Source organism: the organism of the source record quoted next, unplaced genomic scaffold (genome assembly GCF_019419815.1).
Source record: "Pyrus x bretschneideri cultivar Hongxiangsu unplaced genomic scaffold, Pyrus_bretschneideri_v1 Contig6, whole genome shotgun sequence".
NCBI lineage: Eukaryota > Viridiplantae > Streptophyta > Magnoliopsida > Rosales > Rosaceae > Pyrus > Pyrus x bretschneideri.
Genome location: NW_025999798.1, coordinates 2,344,994 through 2,365,979, shown reverse-complemented (window position 1 = coordinate 2,365,979; position 20,986 = coordinate 2,344,994). Strand labels below are relative to the sequence as shown.

The 20,986-nt window shown below is 30.9% G+C and overlaps 1 protein-coding gene across 1 annotated transcript; it reads left to right on the top strand.

Annotated features, from left to right (window-relative positions):
* The first annotated feature begins 5,567 nt into the window (after nucleotides 1-5,567).
* Nucleotides 5,568-10,771, top strand: LOC103950876 (protein NRT1/ PTR FAMILY 4.6). The gene is made up of 5 exons (XM_009362127.3): nucleotides 5,568-5,728; nucleotides 5,861-5,969; nucleotides 6,289-6,506; nucleotides 8,653-9,093; nucleotides 9,325-10,771. Exons 1-5 carry the CDS (start codon nucleotides 5,726-5,728, stop codon nucleotides 10,306-10,308), a joined length of 1,755 nt encoding a protein of 584 aa, XP_009360402.2. The 5' UTR covers nucleotides 5,568-5,725; the 3' UTR covers nucleotides 10,309-10,771.
* Nucleotides 10,772-20,986: the final 10,215 nt, after the last annotated feature.

Below are 20,986 nucleotides of genomic sequence, written 5' to 3'. Positions count from 1 at the left end.
TGTTTATCAAATCCCTTTAATAAATAGATACACATATAATATGGGTGAAATAATATCCCTATGTGACGATACGATAGTTACTTATGCTGAAAGATTTTTTGCAAATGTAAAAACAAATGGGAAGACAAACTCAACTTGCCATCTCAATATTTTAACCTCTCAAATCGATTAGGCAACAAGCAATAAGACAACTTGATTTGATTCAATGAGTTTGATAAGGTAGATTGAAAAGGTCAAGGCAAATGAGGTACAGCTAGCCATATATATCATGGAAAATGGGTTCATTAATTTGGTATATGTGATATTCTCAGTTGACATTTGCTTCGTTAAAAAATTTGTCATTCGAATGAATGAGGCAATGAGTAGAAAAATTCACCTTGTCAAAGACAGAGTTGTCCTAATTCTAACCTCATCCATTAGAGACCATGTTGCAGTTGCATTGTTTCAGAGCAGAATGAATCTTAGATCTGTAGATTTGTTTCTTACTTGTTTGTAATCTAAGAATATAATTAATTAATAAATTCAGGTACAGCCGCAATTTGTTTTGATTAACTAACTTAGACACACATGGATGTCATTGACATCCCGTGAAGATTAACACAATTTTTAACATATCGGGAAAGACAGAAAACATTTTAGCTGAGTAGTGACAAGCAAAAACAACATATCGATCGGCACGTAAAATTACCTAACTGAGATAACATTACTTTATTTCTTCTAAAATCGACCTTAATTATATATGTAGAATTCTCTGGAACTTATAGTCGGAGCCTACAAACCCGAGAAATTTAGACCATTCAAGAGAAAAAGAGAGATCAAATCTTTGAATTGTGTGAAATGAGCAGTGAGATGAACTGTTGAAGATCGTAAGATTTAAAATGAGTGATTCAAATTTCTTTGTCTATCAACTCCGTACTACGTCCGAGATCCGGAGAGGATCTCAACTCATATATGTATATATATATTTTGGACGTTCTTGTAAATTGCAATGCGGCCACATTATATATATATATATATATATATATATATATAGTAGATTAATTGTGAAGTTGATCTATTTTCAATGCTTGGCCTCAAACATTTAGCATATCCGCTTGTCCATTTCATTAAAGTAATGCGGATATCATGTTACATTACATCGTCTTCCTTCCTCCTCCATATAAAAAATTGAAAAATGTTAGGATTATGTTTTTAGACTCTAGTATTATATATAGACCGCATGATGTGGTGGTTGATTGTTAGATTTTTATAGAGACATAATGTAGCGGTTGATTGCTGGATTCTTCAACCACCACATTATGTAGTCTATATAATTTGGTCTTAAAATATGGTTTCTCATCTAGTACTTTCCAAGTTTTTATATGAAAGAGGGAAGAAGACGATGTAATGGAACATGGTACCAAATTACTTATATGAAATGGATAAGGGGATATGCTAAATGTTTGGCCTAAGAAGGAAGATAATAAGTATTTTTGAGTTGGAGGAAAATAATATTAATACTTCATGATATGTGCAGAATATATTTGCAGATCCAAACTTGCCAGAATCATATCCAAACGGCCTTTGATTTGAACTGATCTGAACCGTGCTGTCTTTGTTGAAACAGTGACCTTCAGTCACAGTAACGGGACAGCTAGGGTTACTTGCTTATCATGACTAGTTATGGGAGGCCACAAGTTGAAAATTACATTAAAAAACTTTAGAAGAAGGGAAACCCCGTGTTGTTTCTGCTAATTAACCTACTTGCATTGCATGTCTCTTTCATTTTTGCATCTTTGCATGTTAAGGATAATAAACAAGTTAATAAAAAAACACGAGCTACATAATGTAAATATATAACTAGCCAATAGCCATATATACGAGGCAATATATATAATCGGGCGGAGATTATTATACACTTGTTAATGAAAAGGAGCTTTATGGAGACAGGAGACACATGCAATGTTTTTTCACCGTGCATTTGTTTAAACCTAATTTGTATGTTTTGTTTATTTAACATCGTCTAACTCTTAGACTTGAATTTCGAGAATTTAGAGTTCACAGTCAATTATTTCCTCACTTTCTCATTATAAATTTATCGTTTTTACAAAAAATGTTATTTATAAATAATTTAAATTTTAAAAGAGTTTTGAATGCTGAACCAAATCTAATCTTACCCATCATCTTATTTACTACTAGGTTAATTACAGTAGCTTACTGCCATGTATTTTTTCATATATGTTAAATAGAGTTAGATTCTTGTCATATGTCCTCCGTCAATGAAGTTGAGTTTAAACCTCCGGGGCTTTTATTGAAGTTTAGAACTAAAACAACATATACTGCTAAGGTAGAAAATTATACTTGAACGCATTGTTAATAAATATATGAAATGTGTGTATAATACGTGAAACATACATACCTGTATTAATATGTTAAAAAATGTACAGGAAATGTGAATTTTATTTTCATTATTGAAAAATGTGTAAAAATAACATGTATTGAACATAAAAGGTATGTGCGTATGTATATAATATATGTATGGTATTGTGCAGTTTTTAAAAAGTACAATTAACAAATTCATTAACGCATATACAAAAAATAAAAATATTATTAGAAAGTACGTATGTGTGTGTGTGTGTGTGTATTCAATATGCGTATTAAACACAATAACGTTATATTATAAAATTTATAGTGCAAGCTTGGATTTGAAGAGACATGCTAATATTTACTTTATATATCGATTGTTGTATCTTATATGTACTAAGAATCGGTCAGTATCAAGTTATAGACACAAAACCTAATTTTTTTTTTATGCTATGAATTGATTCCCAATGTCTGCCCAATGTTTTTATCTGGATACGTGTATTCTCCAACACCAAGCAGAGAGACCTTTGGTTCACAGAACACTGAACTGAATAGTGGGAGCTAGTGTCGTGGTAGAGGCTAGAACAACACATTCTCTCTCAGACTCTCGCAAGTCAGATAGTCAAAATGCCCCCAACACTCTCCGTCGGCCCTCCATGTGTGTATATATATGCACAAAAAGAGATCAAGTTCTTTTTTACATAAAACTGATGATTGATTGAAGGCATATCTTCGTGAACGTCGGCATAGTAATATATGGTACTACTTTTCCGTAATGGAATATGTGATCATGTTCAACCACGTTTCACCCTAATCGATTTTAAGAAAATTTTGTGGAACGCAGATATATAATAGAAGGAAAATCGTTAGATTCAAAGAATTTACTAACCTAATGGTTTAGACAATATTATGAGACCTCGAAAATTACTGCTATATATATTATTGTATTTGCATTAGGACAAGTAAATCCGCGGTCGTACCACTAACAGATGGTAAGTAAGACTGATGAGTCATAAGCTTTGGTGATGGTGGGTATCAGGTATGTCCTTGAAAGCTTAAATTTGACTAACTTTCAATCTTCCATCACTAATCTTTTAATCACAATTGTCCAATAGCTAGCCTTGTGATCATGCCATATCTTTAAGCTCCACTCTTTCATGCAACTTGGATTTCCATTCTGCCGGGGGAAGTATAATTTAAGTAATTTGATCGTTATGCTTCTGTTAAAGATTAAAAGAACAGAGAATATGTTCTTTATTTTAATTTTTATATTTATCATTTGAAAGAAGAGATGGTAACAGTCAGAGACGGCTTTGAAGGGGAGCGAAAAGTGTAATCGCATAAGATTTCAAATTTGAAGAAGCTCCCAAAAAAATTTGCCATTTAATATTTATTATATAAGATTGAACTACTTTCATGTTTTTGAAGGGGAGCGAAAAGTTTTTGAAGCTTTATTTCATGTTTGGTTGTTAAGATTGAACTACTTTCAATTATTTACTAAAGGTTATATTAGTAGCTTTTTTTACTTATTATTTAATGTCATTTGTAAACTTACAATCAATGAGTCTTAAAGTTTGTTTTGATTTAAGTTATTACTTTTTAACATTAATACATTGTCCTACTGTTTTGAAAAACTATCTTAAAGAAGAGCCCCTTTACAAATTTCGTACAATGCTCTTGAAATCTCAAAGATAGCCTTGGTATCAATGGAGAGAGGATCAGCAGAAATATTTAAAGAAGAGATAAGTATATATTGAGCACCCTTTTAACATCCCCATTCTGTGAAACCTACATACCATAGAAGGTGAGGCACCAACACCTTTACATTTAATATATAGTTTGGTGGTAAAACATTACAAGGATTACAAGGGGTACCCGATAATTTTTGGCTCATTTTTTTTCATTTTGGGTCAAGATGATTTGATGCTTCCCTATTTTTCTCTCAGACATGTATACTTGTGTAAAGCATCTATTTTTAAAATATATACTAATGAAACTTCTTGTTAATTTTCAATAAAAAATAGCACTAAGGAACACTAATTAGACAATAAGATGTATATATAACATGATTTACTGCTCTTTTACTGTTTATTTTAATTTTTTTAAGTATGTGAGATATTCTACACTAATCTACATTAATAGCACATTTACTAATCCGTAATCAAATTGAGAGGAATTAGATTGAGGAGGAATTGAAATGAGATGGAATCAGAATCAAATTTTTGTTGAAGTTGTTTACTAATTAAAACTGTCCGGAATCGGAATACAATTCCATAAATCTGTTTACTAATTCAGCAGAATCGGAATATAAATTTGATATAGTATATAATAGTAAGAAAAAATTAAATTGCTTTTTTATTTCATAGACATACTAAAATGATTTTGTTTATTTTTTTTTTTATAAATTTAAGTATTGACTTTAATATCTAAATTTTCTTGCTCAAGTTGTAGTTTTTTCTTTTCGGCATATGTATGGAGTTGTGCAAAATGTGAATGAACATGAAATTATGCTTAATGAGCTAGAAGGACATGGAAAGAAATTTTTAGGAGCATTTTTAGAAAAATAAGTCTAGGGTTAAAAGGATAATCTTGGAAATAATGAAAGTAAGTGAGGGCATAAAGGGAAAAAAATTATCATTCCGATTGCTAGGGCAATCCGGAATCCAAATACCTTGTATATGTTGGGAATCCAAATCCTCCAATTTCAAGAATTGGATTCCATTATTTGTGTGGGCCCCACACACTTTTGATTCCTCCCAATTTTAGTAAACACAGGTATGATCCGTAATCGTAATCGGAATCAGATTTCTTATTCTCATTCTGATTATGAGTTAGTAAACGCGCTATAAGATGAGGAGAAGAGTCTAAAACTAGGACTCTGGGGATCGAAGAGGAAAACAGTACTAATCACTAGGGCAATTCACCACTTACTATTGTCTAGTTATATAGTATATTTCCATAAAACATCTACCCTTCCAATAATATAAATTGAGCATGAAAAATAATTGATTTCAAAATACTTGCTTGCATGGAATCATTTTGAAAATTACAATTTAACATGCATGCACAAATTAATTAATTACTTTTATATGTTCATTAGACTATAAAATGTGAAGAGTATTAGTATTCATTTGATTTATTCTCTACTGTAACATGCAATGTGAGATTTTAAAGGGAAATTAAGTCATTTTCTAAAGGGTCTATTGACTCTTGACCAGTCTCTCCCCAAGTTGGACTCCCTTCCTTCAATCCTTCCCAACTCTTTAAATCTCCCACCACCAGTCACCACTCTTTATTAATCAAAACCCTCTGGCACCAGGGATCCAATCCAAATTAAATTGAAATCCAAAGTGGGAAGAAAAGGAGGGCGCACAAGAAAGAAATGGTGGGTTCCTCTCTCCCTTTTTTTTTTTTTCCTCCCATCCCTCACACTTCTTTTCCTGTCATGCTGCTTTTTCTTTATTGCAAGTTGCAACACCCCTTTAAGTCACATGAGTTTTTGTAATGGTTCCTGTAGGAGCAAGAACAGCAGCTCAGCACCAGATGGGAAGGCTACGTGGACTGGAGAAGCCGACCTGCAATCAGAGGTCGCCATGGTGGCATGCTCGCCTCCTCCCTTGTGCTGGGTATGTGTCTCTTTTTCTTTGTCACCTGATCGATCACCTGGTTTAAGTACCCTTGGATTTCACATCAAGGATTGAGAATAAAACACATAAAGTACATTCATTTATTCTCCATCCTTGATGTCAAATCCAAAGGTAAGTGATCATTCATTCCTTGGTCACTTGATGAACAAGAGAACATTTCTACCTAATCCTCATCACTCCAAACCCCAAAACAAAGAATTGGATTTTTGAAATCATTGATTATGTTGTATTTCTAAGTATTTTGGTGCTTTTTTTCACTGATTTGATAGGTTTTTGTGTTGTTATGCATATTTTTTAGTGGCGGAGGTATTGGAGAACTTGGCATATCTGGCAAATTCAAGCAACTTGGTCATGTACTTAAAGGATTATATGCATTTATCTCCGTCCAAAGCCGCAAACAATGTCACAGATTTCATGGGCACCGCCTTCCTTCTGGCCCTTCTCGGTGGTTTCTTATCCGATGCCTTCTTCACAACTTATCACATCTACCTGATAAGTACAGTTATTGAATTTCTGGTAATTACAGTTTCCAGTCCTCCTCTCTCTGAACGTTTTTTCTTTTTTGGTTACTTCTGCTTGCAACTCTCTTTCTTTCTAATGCTATTTACATACTAATTTTTATTTGTTACACATTCTTGTTAATTTTCAATCATCGAATAAAATAAAAAATAAAAAAAAATAATACCAGTGTGTGAACGTGTGAGAGATTAAAAACATCTATAAATAACACCGCTTTTTCTTTTTTCGGTTACAAGCTCTCTCTTTTGTTAATTGCTATATATATGCTGATAATCTGCACGCATTTCTTCCATTCCTTTCCCCTTAGCTTTTGCATCATTTTTAGGACTACTAATTCTATAATATATATAGAATAATTGGGTTGGTTCTCTCGAGGGAGTCCAAAGGGCACGTGGCTTGCAACAGGAACTCGGAGTCTGTGCAAACTGGGGTTGGGAGCAAGCGCCATAAAACCCTCATAGCCTCTCAGAAATTGATAACTTGTATGGATATATTAGTTAGAATCATAACTTGCTGTAGTCAATGAGTTCAGTTGATGCCTAGAGATCACACCACTTCATTGTTTTTTTTTTTTCTGATGCGAGAAAGTTCACAGCCTTGATAAGGCGAAAGAGTGGTGCTATCTGCACATATTTTTTTACTTTTTACAGATAATGCAGGATGACAAGAGCAATATATACTAGACAGAACCAACTGTTACTAGCCCATGTTTTTTTTTTTTGTTTTTGGCAAAATTAGCCTATCATGAACAAGAAAGAAAACATAGCCCACCCCTATAAGTTTTTCTAGCTCCGCCTTGTCCTTATAATGATGTATTATTGGCATGAAACGTCATCATAACAATGTACTCATGGCATATAAATTGTTGTCGAGGTTGAGGGCCCATGTATTGCTATGCATTTGTTTTCTCATGTCATGCCATGACAGTGAGAAACTTCGAATGCTCAATTTCAGTTTGACAGCAATGCATGCATTAATACAATCTTTGTCTTCTCCCTTCACAACCTTGTCTTTGCTTAAGACTTGCTTGATAGAAACACTACTCAGTACTACATGATAAGATCTCACTAGCTATATCACTCATTAGTGTATGGAAATGTATCATCTCCGGATCCCTTCCTCCTAATCCATAAAATCAGAGAATCTGTGCTGTTGAAATTTGATCCAACGATTACAAACAAAGGCACAATTTAAAAATTATAATAACTTCAGCCGTTGGATCAAATTTCTACGCACGGATCCTCCCGATTTGGTAGATTAGGAGAAAGAGATCTAGAGAGGATCCCTTTCTTTGGTGCACCACCTCCACCCCTTGTGCTGGCCCTTTTTCTGCCACGTACACCCATGTTTTGGGAAACATGATTGTACCAAGTAAAATCAATCATATATATTGTGGTTGAAAGATCCACATCCAACATTATATTTCCTTATTTTGGATCTCGTATAAGTTTTAACTGTGCAAGAGGCAAGTATCATATACAACGACGGTGTCTTCTATCCATATTCACAGAACCACGTGTCTGGTTACGGTTTCAATAGGGGCCAGAGGCCGAGAGGGATGTGGAATTCGACAAAATGTACATCAAATTAGAGCCATCAACCATGGTCTTTAGGATAAATAGGACCCCAAGGCAAAAACATTACTTTCATCCGTAGTGACATTTCATAAGCAAGTCCTTTTCCAAAAAATTGAAGTGGGGATTCAACACGTGGATTGGGGACCCAATCCCAATGTTTTTAGCTTTCCTTTTTTCCCTATAGAAAATTTTGGGGTTTACTGTTGATTGAACCATAAACTTTAGAACTCTTCTATTGGTCACTTCGAAGGGTGTAGAGCCCATTATCTGTGGCCCAATAATGTCCCACATATTTATGGCAGTTGATCAGCCCAACTTAAGTCCAAGGGCAAACCCAAGTTCACAACGTAGACGTGGCGATATTTTAAATTAGTTTAATTCACGGGAGGAGATTGAAATTGATTACCGGAATGGATGTAATGCCTTGACCAATTGAGCTAACTTACATTCGCACGAAAATCACAAACTTTAAGATATTTTAGTCTTCTTAACTTGCAAATGTTTTATTCTTTTGCCTAATGCTTATCTGCCTTATCAATCGATTCAAACTTCCAACATTGTCACAGGGTTTGATCCTACTCACAGTGCAAGCTCGCTTACCTTCACTGAAGCCACCATCATGCACCAAAGACAGCCTCGACAATCCATGCCAAGAAGTTGAAGGTGGAAAAGCTGCCATGTTGTTCCTAGGACTGTATCTGGTGGCATTGGGGGTCGGAGGGATAAAGGGCTCTTTACCATCACATGGCGCGGAGCAATTTGATGAGAGCACTCCACAAGGCAGGAAGCAGAGATCAACCTTCTTCAACTACTATGTCTTCTGCCTCGCTTGTGGCGGCCTGATTGCGGTGACACTGGTGGTGTGGATTGAAGACAACAAAGGGTGGGAATGGGGTTTCGGAATTGCAACCATTAGCATATTGTTGTCCATACCGGTGTTCCTTGCTGGCTCTACTCTTTACAGGAACAAGATACCTAATGGAAGTCCCCTAACAACCATTTTCAAGGTAAGAAAAGTAAGATGATATGTGCACCTTGTAATGTTCGTGATAATGTAAATTCCACATCACTAACACATCGGGGAGATCTAGGTTACTTAAGCAAGGGATGAAATCTAAATCGCAGATTTTTTATATAAGCGATTTTCTGCTTTAAACTAATCTAAAATACGGGGAATGGCCTAAAAAGGTAGCTTGAATTCCAAGTAATCTAATTTAATTTCTGTTGCTATTGAGCAGGTTTTAATTGCTGCCACACTTCACAGCTGTGTGACCGGAAGTCCAAGCAATGCCATTGTGAGCATGGCTCCAACTCCTTCTTCAATCCTAATCACCAAAGCAGTATCAGAACCAAACATCGTGGAGGAGGATTACGCCACTGATAACCAAACACCAACAGAAAGCCTCAAGTTCCTAAACAGAGCAGTTGTAGTGAACAAGCCAGTCCACGATAAACTACAATGCACCGTGAAGCAAGTAGAAGAAGTCAAAATCGTGCTTAAAATCCTCCCGATTTTCGCATGCACGATCATGCTCAACTGCTGCCTAGCTCAGCTCTCCACATTCTCCGTCCAACAAGCTGCGACAATGGACACAAAGCTCGGCTCTCTGAAAGTCCCGCCTGCTTCCCTCCCCATCTTCCCCGTACTCTTCATCATGATCATAGCACCTGTCTACGACTTCTTCATCATCCCATTCGCACGTAGGGCCAAGAAATCCGAAATGGGAATCACGCACTTGCAACGCATAGGAGCCGGCCTAGCCCTCTCCATCATTGCAATGGCAATAGCAGCCCTCGTGGAGATCAAGCGCAAGCGCGTAGCGTCCAACACTGGAATGCTAGACTCAACCGAGCCACTCCCCATCACGTTCTTTTGGATTGCGCTTCAGTACTTGTTCCTGGGGTCAGCGGACCTTTTCACATTGACCGGACTGTTGGAGTTCTTCTTCACGGAAGCGCCGACGAGCATGAGGTCTCTGGCAACAGCTCTCACTTGGGCTTCCTTGGCAATGGGGTATTATCTGAGCTCAGTGATTGTTTCTGTGGTGAATGATGTTTCAGGGAAATACTCCGACCACAAATGGCTGTCCGGTAAAATGCTGAATCAGTACCACCTGGAGAGATTCTATTGGCTCATGTGTGTGCTGAGTGGATTGAATTTCTTGCACTATCTTTTCTGGGCAACCAGATACAAATACAGATCAACAAGAACAAATAAGTAAAACAGGAAAGCAAATTACATGGTACGGGTACACTATCACTGTGATGTGCTGTGTCAATGATACAACATTATGCAAACAAAAACTTACACATGTCTACGTATTGTTGATATAAGATGTTATGGTAACAGTATACCCGTGCCGTAAAGTCATCTGCAAAACAGTTTCTTTGGCAGGATCATATATGTGGCATGATGATCATAACTTGCAAGACAACAGCTTGGACTGTAAATAATGATGCCCAAACTGGTAGCGAGTGAGAACTGAATCAGAGAGGCCTACACAGAAATGGGATATAAGCACAGTTTTTTCTTTATAATCTTGTAGTCATTAAGTTATCTATCATAATAGAAATGTATGGTAGTTTGGTTCATGTTGTCAGATTGGCAATGGACCAGTGGATTATATGTGTCGTCTCCTTTTTGGAACGATAATAAATAAAGTATTTGGCGAGATTAACTCATTAGTGAAGGTTGTAAGATGCAAATATTCACCCTCGACTTTTAAGGGAAGGGAACCTACACAAGCTATAATAAGGAAATTGAAATTGAAATTTCGAAAAAGGTAATTCTACACTCACTTAAGTAGATTTTCACCTTGTCGATGTAACTGAGGAGTGCACTAATGACTTTTGTAAAGTGAAAATTAAGATAACTGACTTTAGATGGATTCGTTTGAGCTTCATTGATTTATATTTATTTTTTAATGCTATGATCGCACAATCGTATATTATCGTCACAATGATAATATTCTTAACCATTCGAATTAATGCGTCAAAAAATCAGATAAGCATGAACAAAACTTTGAACTGGTCGAATAATTCCTAACTATATTAAATTATGGTCATTGTTACTGTTAAGTTTTCAATCATTAATTTCAACTGTTTAAATATTAATTATAATAGATTTAGCATGGGAAAATATATTTTGAAGAACATGAATATGATAGTTTGTAGTTATGGTAAGAGAAAATAAATAAATAAAAAAATTAAAAAGAGGGGGATCGGTATGAAATTAGCGACTTTATTTCAGTTAAATTGCTAGTTAGCTAGCAATCGCAATTCCATAGAATCGCTATATTACTAGCAACTCTCTTCAAGGACAATAGGAAGAAAAGTACCGATCGTAACATTTTTACTCCTCCTTTTTTTCTTTTTCTTTTTTGATTGAATTTTTTTTCCTAAAACTATTTTTTATAGATTTTTAAAGTTGAAAATATGAGAATATCTTTAAATTTAGGTTTTAAATCATTAATTTCAACTGTTTAAATATTAATTATAATAGATTTAGCATTGGAAAATATATTTTGAAGAACATGAATATGATAGTTTGTAGTTATGGTAAGAGAAAAAAATAAATAAATAAATTAAAAAGAAAGGGATCGGTACGAAACTAGCGACTTCATTTCATTTAAATTGCTAGTTAACTAGCGACCTTGTTTCTATATGATCGCTAGCTTACTAGCAACTCCCTTCAAGGACAATAGGAAGAAAAGTACCCATCGTAACATTTTTACTCCTCCTTTTTTTCTTTTTCTTTTTTGATTGAATTTTTTTTCCTAAAACTATTTTTTATTGATTTTTTAAAGTTGAAAATATGAGAATATCTTTAAATTTAGGTTTAAAATCATTAATTTCAACTGTTTAAATATTAATTATAATAGATTTAGCATGGGAAAATATATTTTGAAGAACATGAATATGATAGTTTGCAGTTATGGTAAGAGAAATAAAAAAATAAAAAAATTGAAAAGAGGGGGATCGGTATGAAATTAGCGAATTCATTTCACTTAAATTGCTAGCTAACTAGCGATCGTAAATCTACATGATCGCTAGCTTAGTAGCAACTCGCTTCAAGGACAATAGGAAAAAAAAAGTACCGATCGTAACATTTTTACTCCTCCTTTTTTTCTTTTTCTTTTTTGATCGAATTTTTTTTTCCTAAAACTATTTTTTATTGATTTTTAAAGTTGAAAAATATGAGAATATCTTTAAATTTAGGTTTTAAATCATTAATTTCAACTGTTTAAATATTAATTATATTAGATTTAGCATGGGAAAATATATTTTGAAGAACATGAATATGATAGTTTGCAGTTATGGTAAGAGAAAATAAATAAATAAAAAAATTAAAAAGAGGGGGATCGGTATGAAATTAGCGACTTTATTTCAATTAAATAGCTAGTTAGCTAGCGATCGTAATTCCATAGGATCGCGATCTTACTAGCAACTCTCTTCAAGGACAATAGGAAGAAAAGTACCGATCGTAACATTTTTCCCCCCTCCTTTTTTTCTTTTTCTTTATTCATTGAATTTCTTTTCCTTTGAATTTTTTTTCCTAAAACTAGCTTTTATTGATTTTTAAAGTTGAAAATATGAGAATATCTTTAAATTTACGTTTTAAACCATTCATTTCAATTGTTTAAATATTAATTATAATAGATTTAGCATGGGAAAATATATTTTGAAGAACATGAATATGATAGTTTGTAGTTATGTTAAGAGAAAATAAATAAATAAAAAAATTAAAAAGAGGGGGATCGATATGAAACTAGCGACTTTATTTCAAAAAAATTGCTAGTTAGCTAGCGATCGTAACTCCATTGGATCGCTATCTTACTAGCAACACTATTCAAAGACAATAGGACGAAAAGTACCGATCGTAACATTTTTCCCCCTCTATTTTTTCTTTTTCTTTTTTCATTGAATTTCTTTTCCTTTGAATTTTTTTTCCTAAAACTAGTTTTTATTGATTTTTAAAGTTAAAAATATGAGAATATCTATAAATTTACGTTTTAAATCATTCATTTCAATTGTTTAAATATTAATTATAATAGATTTAGCATGGGAAAATATATTTTGAAGAACATGAATATGATAGTTTGTAGTTATGGTAAGAGAAAATAAATGAATAAAAAAATTAAAAAGAGGGGGATCGGTATGAAATTAGCGACTTTATTTCAGTTAAATTGCTACTTAGCTAGCGATCGTAATTCCAAAGGATCGCTATCTTACTAGCAACTCTCTTCAAGGACAATAGGAAGAAAAGTACCGATCGTAACATTTTTACTCCTCCTTTTTTTCTTTTTCTTTTTTGATGGAATTTTTTTTTCCTAAAACTATTTTTTATTGATTTTTAAAGTTGAAAATATGAGAATATCTTTAAATTTAGGTTTTAAATCATTAATTTCAACTGTTTAAATATTAATTATAATAGATTTAGCATGGGAAAATATATTTTTAAGAACATGAATATGATAGTTTGTAGTTATGTTAAGAGAAAATAAATAAATTAAAAAATTAAAAAGAGGGGGATCAGTACGAAACTAGCGACTTTATTTCACAAAAATTGCTAGTTAGCTAGCGATCGTAACTCAATTGGATCGCTATCTTAATAGCAACTCTATTCAAGGACAATAGGAAGAAAAATACCGATCGTAACATTTTTCCCCCTCATTTTTTTCTTTTTCTTTTTTCATTGAATTTCTTTTCCTTTGAATTTTTTTTCCTAAAACTAGTTTTTATTGATTTTTAAAGTTGAAAATATGAGAATATCTTTAAATTTACGTTTTAAATCATTCATTTCAAATGTTTAAATATTAATTAAAATAGATTAAGCATGGGAAAATATCTTTTGAAGAACATGAATATGATAGTTTGTAGTTATGGTAAGAGAAAATAAATGAATAAAAAAATTAGAAAGAGGGGGATCGGTATGAAATTAGCGACTATATTTCACTTAAATTGTTAGTTAACTAGCGATCGTAATTCCAAAGGATCGCTATCTTACTAGCAACTCTCTTCAAGGACAATAGGAAGAAAAATACCGATCGTAACATTTTTACTCTCCTTTTTTTCTTTTTCTTTTTTGATGGAATTTTTTTTCCCAAAACTATTTTTTATTGATTTGTAAAGTTGAAAATATGAGAATATCTTTAAATTTACGTTTTAAATCATTAATTTCAACTGTTTGAATATTAATTAAAATAGATTAAGCATGGGAAAATATATTTTGAAGAACATGAATATGATAGTTTGTAGTTATGGTAAGAGAAAATAAATGAATAAAAAAATTAAAAAGAGGGGGATCGGTATGAAATTAGCGACTTCATTTCACTTAAATTGCTACGATCGGTACTTTTCTTCCTATTGTCCATGAAGAGAGTTGCTAGTAAGATAGCGATCCTTTGGAATTACGATCGCTAGTTAACTAACAATTTAAGTGAAATATAGTCGCTAATTTCATACCGATTCCCCTCTTTTCAATTTTTTTATTCATTTATTTTCTCTTACCATAACTACAAACTATCATATTCATGTTCTTCAAAATATATTTTCCCATGCTAAATCTATTATAATTAATATTCAAACAGTTGAAATCAATGATTTAAAACCTAAATTTAAAGATATTCTCATATTTTCAAATTTAAAAATCAATAAAAAATAGTTTTAGGAAAAAAAATTCCATCAAAAAAGAAAAAGAAAAAAAGGAGGAGTAAAAATGTTACGATCGGTACTTTTTTTTCCTATTGTCCTTGAAGCGAGTTGCTACTAAGCTAGCGATCATGTTGACGATCGCTAGTTAGCTAGCAATTTAAGTGAAATAAAGTCGCTAGTTTCATACCGATCCCGATCTTTTTAATTTTTTTATTTATTTATTTTCTTTTAACATAACTACAAACTATCATATTCAAGTTCTTAAAATATATATTTTCCCATGCTAAATCTATTATAATTAATATTTAAACAGCTGAAATTAATTATTTAAAACCTAAATTTAAAGATATTCTCATATTTTCAACTTTAAAAATCAATAAAAATAGTTTTAGGAAAAAAAATTCCATCAAAAAAGAAAAAGAAAAAAAGGAGGAGTAAAAATGTTACGATCGGTACTTTTCTTCCTGTTGTCCTTGAACAGAGTTGCTAGTAAGATAGCGATCCTTTGGAATTACGATTGCTAGCTAACTAGCAATTTAACTGAAATAAAGTCGCTAATTTCATACCGATCCCCCTCTTTTTAATTTTTTTATTCATTTATTTTCTCTTACCATAACTACAAACTATCATATTCATGTTCTTCAAAATATATTTTCCCATGCTAAATCTAGTATCATTAATATTCAAACAGTTGAAATTAATGATTTAAAACCTAAATTTAAAGATATTCTCATATTTTCAACTTTAAAAATCAATAAAAAATAGTTTTAGGAAAAAAAAATTCCACCAAAAAAGAAAAAGAAAAAAAGGAGGAGTAAAAATGTTACGATCGGTACTTTTCTTCATATTGTCCTTGAAGAGAGTTGCTAGTAAGATAGTGATCCTTTGGAATTACGATCGCTAGTTAACTAACAATTTAAGTGAAATATAGTCGCTAATTTCATACCGATCCCCCTCTTTTTAATTTTTTTTATTTATTTATTTTCTCTTACCATAACTACAAACTATCATATTCATGTTCTTAAAAATATATTTTCCCATGCTAATTCTATTACAATTAATATTTAAACAGTTGAAATTAATGATTTAAAACCTAAATTTAAAGATATTCTCATATTTTCAACTTTAAAAATCAATAAAAAATAGTTTTAGGAAAAAAAATTTCATCAAAAAAGAAAAAGAAAAAATGTTACGATCGGTACTTTTCTTCCTATTGTCCTCGAAGAGAGTTGCTAGTAAGATAGCGATCCTTTGGAATTATGATCGTTAGTTAACTAGCAATTTAATTGAAATAGAGTCGCTAATTTCATACCGATCCCCCTCTTTTTAATTTTTTTTATTTATTTATATTCTCTTACCATAACTACAAACTATCATATTCATGTTCTTAAAAATATATTTTCCCGTGCTAAATCTATTATAATTAATATTTAAACAGTTGAAATTAATGATTTAAAACCTAAATTTAAAGATATTCTCATATTTTCAACTTTAAAAATCAATAAAAATAGTTTTAGGAAAAAAAATTCCATCAAAAAAGAAAAAGCAAAAAAGGAGGAGTAAAAATGTTACGATCGGTACTTTTCTTCCTATTGTCCTTGAACAGAGTTGCTAGTAAGTTAGCGATCCTTTGGAATTACGATTGCTAGCTAACTAGCAATTTAACTGAAATAAAGTCGCTAATTTCATACCGATCCCCCTCTTTTTAATTTTTTTATTTATTTATTTTCTCTTACCATAACTACAAACTATCATATTCATGTTCTTAAAAATATATTTTCCCATGCTAAATCTATTATAATTAATATTTAAACAGTTGAAATTAATGATTTAAAACCTAAATTTAAAGATATTCTCATATTTTCAACTTTAAAAATCAATAAAAAATAGTTTTAGGAAAAAAAATTTCATCAAAAAAGAAAAAGAAAAAATGTTACGATCGGTACTTTTCTTCCTATTGTCCTGGAAGAGAGTTGCTAGTAAGATAGCAATCCTTTGGAATTACGATCGCTAGTTAACTAGCAATTGAATTGAAATAGAGTCGCTAATTTCATACCGATCCCCCTCTTTTTAATTTTTTTTATTTATTTATTTTCTCTTACCAAAACTACAAACTATCATATTCATGTTCTTAAAAATATATTTTCTCATGCTAAATCTATTACAATTAATATTTAAACAGTTGAAATTAATGATTTAAAACCTAAATTTAAAGATATTCTCATATTTTCAACTTTAAAAATCAATAAAAAATAGTTTTAGGAAAAAAAATTTCATCAAAAAAGAAAAAGAAAAAATGTTACGATCGGTACTTTTCTTCCTATTGTCCTCGAAAAGAGTTGCTAGTAAGATAGCGATCCTTTGGAAATACGATCGTTAGTTAACTAGCAATTTAATTGAAATAGAGTCGCTAATTTCATACCGATCCTCCTCTTTTTAATTTTTTTTATTTATTTATATTCTCTTACCATAACTACAAACTATCATATTCATGTTCTTAAAAATATATTTTCCCATGCTAAATCTATTAAAATTAATATTTAAACAGTTGAAATTAATGATTTAAAACCTAAATTTAAAGATATTCTCATATTTTCAACTTTAAAAATCAATAAAAATAGTTTTAGGAAAAAAAATTCCATCAAAAAAGAAAAAGAAAAAAAGGAGGAGTAAAAATGTTACGATCGGTACTTTTCTTCCTATTGTCCTTGAACAGAGTTGCTAGTAAGATAGCGATCCTTTGGAATTACGATTGCTAGCTAACTAGCAATTTAACTGAAATAAAGTCGCTAATTTCACACCGATCCCCCTCTTTTTAATTTTTTTATTTATTTATTTTCTCTTACCATAACTACAAACTATCATATTCATGTTCTTAAAAATATATTTTCCCATGCTAAATCTATTATAATTAATATTTAAACAGTTGAAATTAATGATTTAAAACCTAAATTTAAAGATATTCTCATATTTTCAACTTTAAAAATCAATGAAAAATAGTTTTAGGAAAAAAAATTTCATCAAAAAAGAAAAAGAAAAAATGTTAAGATCGGTACTTTTCTTCCTATTGTCGTGGAATAGAGTTGCTAGTGAGATAGCGATCCTTTGGAATCACGATTGCTAGTTAACTAGCAATTTAATTGAAATATAGTCGCTAATTTCATACCGATCCCCCTCTTTTTAATTTTTTTTATTTATTTATTTTCTCTTACCATAACTACAAACTATCATATTCATGTTCTTAAAAATATATTTTCCCATGCTAAATCTATTATAATTAATATTTAAACAGTTGAAATTAATGATTTAAAACCTAAATTTAAAGATATTCTCATATTTTCAACTTTAAAAATCAATAAAAATAGTTTTAGGAAAAGAAATTCCATCAAAAAAGAAAAAGAAAAAAAGGAGGAGTAAAAAAGTTACAATCGGTACTTTTCTTCCTATTGTCCTTGAACAGAGTTGCTAGTAAGATAGCGATCCTTTGGAATTACGATAGCTAGCTAACTTGCAATTTAACTGAAATAAAGTCGCTAATTTCATACCGATCCCCCTCTTTTTAATTTGTTTATTTATTTATTTTCTCTTACCATAACTACAAACTATCATATTCATGTTCTTAAAAATATATTTTCCCATGCTAAATCTATTATAATTAATATTTAAACAGTTGAAATTAATGATTTAAAACCTAAATTTAAAGATATTCTCATATTTTCAACTTTAAAAATCAATAAAAAATAGTTTTAGGAAAAAAAATTTCATCAAAAAAGAAAAAGAAAAAATGGAGGAGTAAAAATGTTACGATCGGTACTTTTCTTCCTATTGTCCTTGAAGAGAGTTGCTAGTAAGATAGCGATCCTTTGGAATTACGATCGCTAGTTAACTAGCAATTTAATTGAAATAGAGTCTCTAATTTCATACCGATCCCCCTCTTTTTAATTTTTTTTATTTATTTATTTTCTCTTACCATAACTACAAACTATCATATTCATGTTCTTCAAAATATATTTTCCCGTGCCAAATCTATTATAATTAATATTCAAACAGTTGAAATTAATGATTTAAAACCTAAATTTAAAGATATTCTCATATTTTCAACTTTAAAAATCAATAAAAATAGTTTTAGGAAAAAACATTCCATCAAAAAAGAAAAAGAAAAAAAGGAGGAGTAAAAATGTTACGATCGGTACTTTTCTACCTATTGTCCCTGAACAGAGTTGCTAGTAAGGTAGCGATCCTTTGGAATTACGATTGCTAGCTAACTAGCAATTTAACTGAATTAAAGTCGCTAATATCATACCGATCCCCCTCTTTTTTATTTATTTATTTATTTATTTTCTCTTACCATTACTACAAACTATCATATTCATGTTCTTAAAAATATATTTTCCCATGCTAAATCTATTATAATTAATATTTAAACAGTTGAAATGAATGATTTAAAACGTAAATTTAAAGATATTCTCATATTTTCAACTTTAAAAATCAATAAAAACTAGTTTTAGGAAAAAAAATTCAAAGGAAAAGAAATTCAATGAAAAAAGAAAAAGAAAAAAATGAGGGGGAAAAATGTTACGATCGGTACTTTTCATCCTATTGTCCTTGAATAGAGTTGCTAGTAAGATAGCGATCCACTGGAGTTGAGATCGCTAAGTAACTAGCAATTTTGGTGATATAAAGGCGCTAGTTTCATACTGATCCAGATCTTTTTAATTTTTTTATTTATTTATTTTCTCTTAACATAACTACAAACTATCATATTCACGTTCTTAAAATATATATTTTCCCATGCTAAATATATTATAATTAATATTTAAACAGCTGAAATTAATGATTTAAAACCTAAATTTAAAGATATTCTCATATTTTCAACTTTAAAAATCAATAAAAATAGTTTTAGGAAAAAACATTCCATCAAAAAAGAAAAAGAAAAAAAGGAGGAGTAAAAATGTTACGATCGGTACTTTTCATCCTATTATCCTTGAACAGAGTTGCTAGTAAGGTAGCGATCCTTTGGAATTACGATTGCTAGCTAACTAGCAATTTAATAGAAATAAAGTCGCTAATTTCATACCGATCCCCCTCTTTTTAATTTTTTTATTTATTTATTTTCTCTTACCATAACTACAAACTATCATATTCATGTTCTTCAAAATATATTTTCCCATGCTAAATCTATTATAATTAATATTTAAACAGTTGAAATTAATGATTTAAAACCTAAATTTAAAGATATTCTCATATTTTCAACTTTAAAAATCAATAAAAATAGTTTTAGGAAAAGAAATTCCATCAAAAAAGAAAAAGAAAAAAAGGAGGAGTAAAAATGTTACGATCGGTACTTTTCTTCCTATTGTCCTTGAACAGAGTTGCTAGTAAGATAGCGATCCTTTGGAATTACGATTGCTAGCTAACTAGCAATTTAACTGAAATAAAGTCGCTAATTTCATACCGATCCCCCTCTTTTTAATTTTTTTATTTATTTATTTTCTCTTACCATAACTACAAACTATGATATTCATGTTCTTAAAAATATATTTTCCCATGCTAAATCTATTATAATTAATATTTAAACAGTTGAAATTAATGATTTAAAACCTAAATTTAAAGATATTCTCATATTTTCAACTTTAAAAATCAATAAAAAATAGTTTTAGGAAAAAAAATTTCATCAAAAAAGAAAAAGAAAAAAAGGAGGAGTAAAAATGTTACGATCGGTACTTTTCTTCCTATTGCCCTTGAAGAGAGTTGCTAGTAAGATAGCGATCCGATGGAATTCCGATCGCTAGTTAACTAGCAATTTAATTAAATATAGTCGCTAATTTCATACCGATCCCCCTCTTTCTAATTTTTTTTATTTATTTATTTTCTCTTACCATAACTACAAACTATCATATTCATGTTCTTCAAAATATATTTTCCCATGCCAAATCTATTATAATTAATATTCAAACAGTTGAAATTAATGATTTAAAACCTAAATTTAAAGATATTCTCATATTTTCAACTTTAAAAATCAATAAAAAATAGTTTTAGAAAAAAAAATTCCATCAAAAAAGAAAAAGAAAAAAAGGAGGAGTAAAAATGTTACGATCGGTACTTTTTTTTCCTATTGTCCTTGAAGCGAGTTGCTACTAAGCTAGCGATCATGTTGATTTACGATCGCTAGTTAGCTAGCAATTTAAGTGAAATAAAGTCGGCAATTTCATACCGATCCCCCACTTTTCAATTTTTTTATTTTTT

What these genes read in the sequence shown, in the direction of transcription:
- LOC103950876 (XM_009362127.3), top strand. An exon ending in CGCCTCCTCCCTTGTGCTGG is followed by an intron (nt 5,970 to 6,288) that starts GTATGTGTCTCT and finishes CATATTTTTTAG; the next exon opens with TGGCGGAGGTATTGGAGAAC. An exon ending in CCCTAACAACCATTTTCAAG is followed by an intron (nt 9,094 to 9,324) that starts GTAAGAAAAGTA and finishes GCTATTGAGCAG; the next exon opens with GTTTTAATTGCTGCCACACT.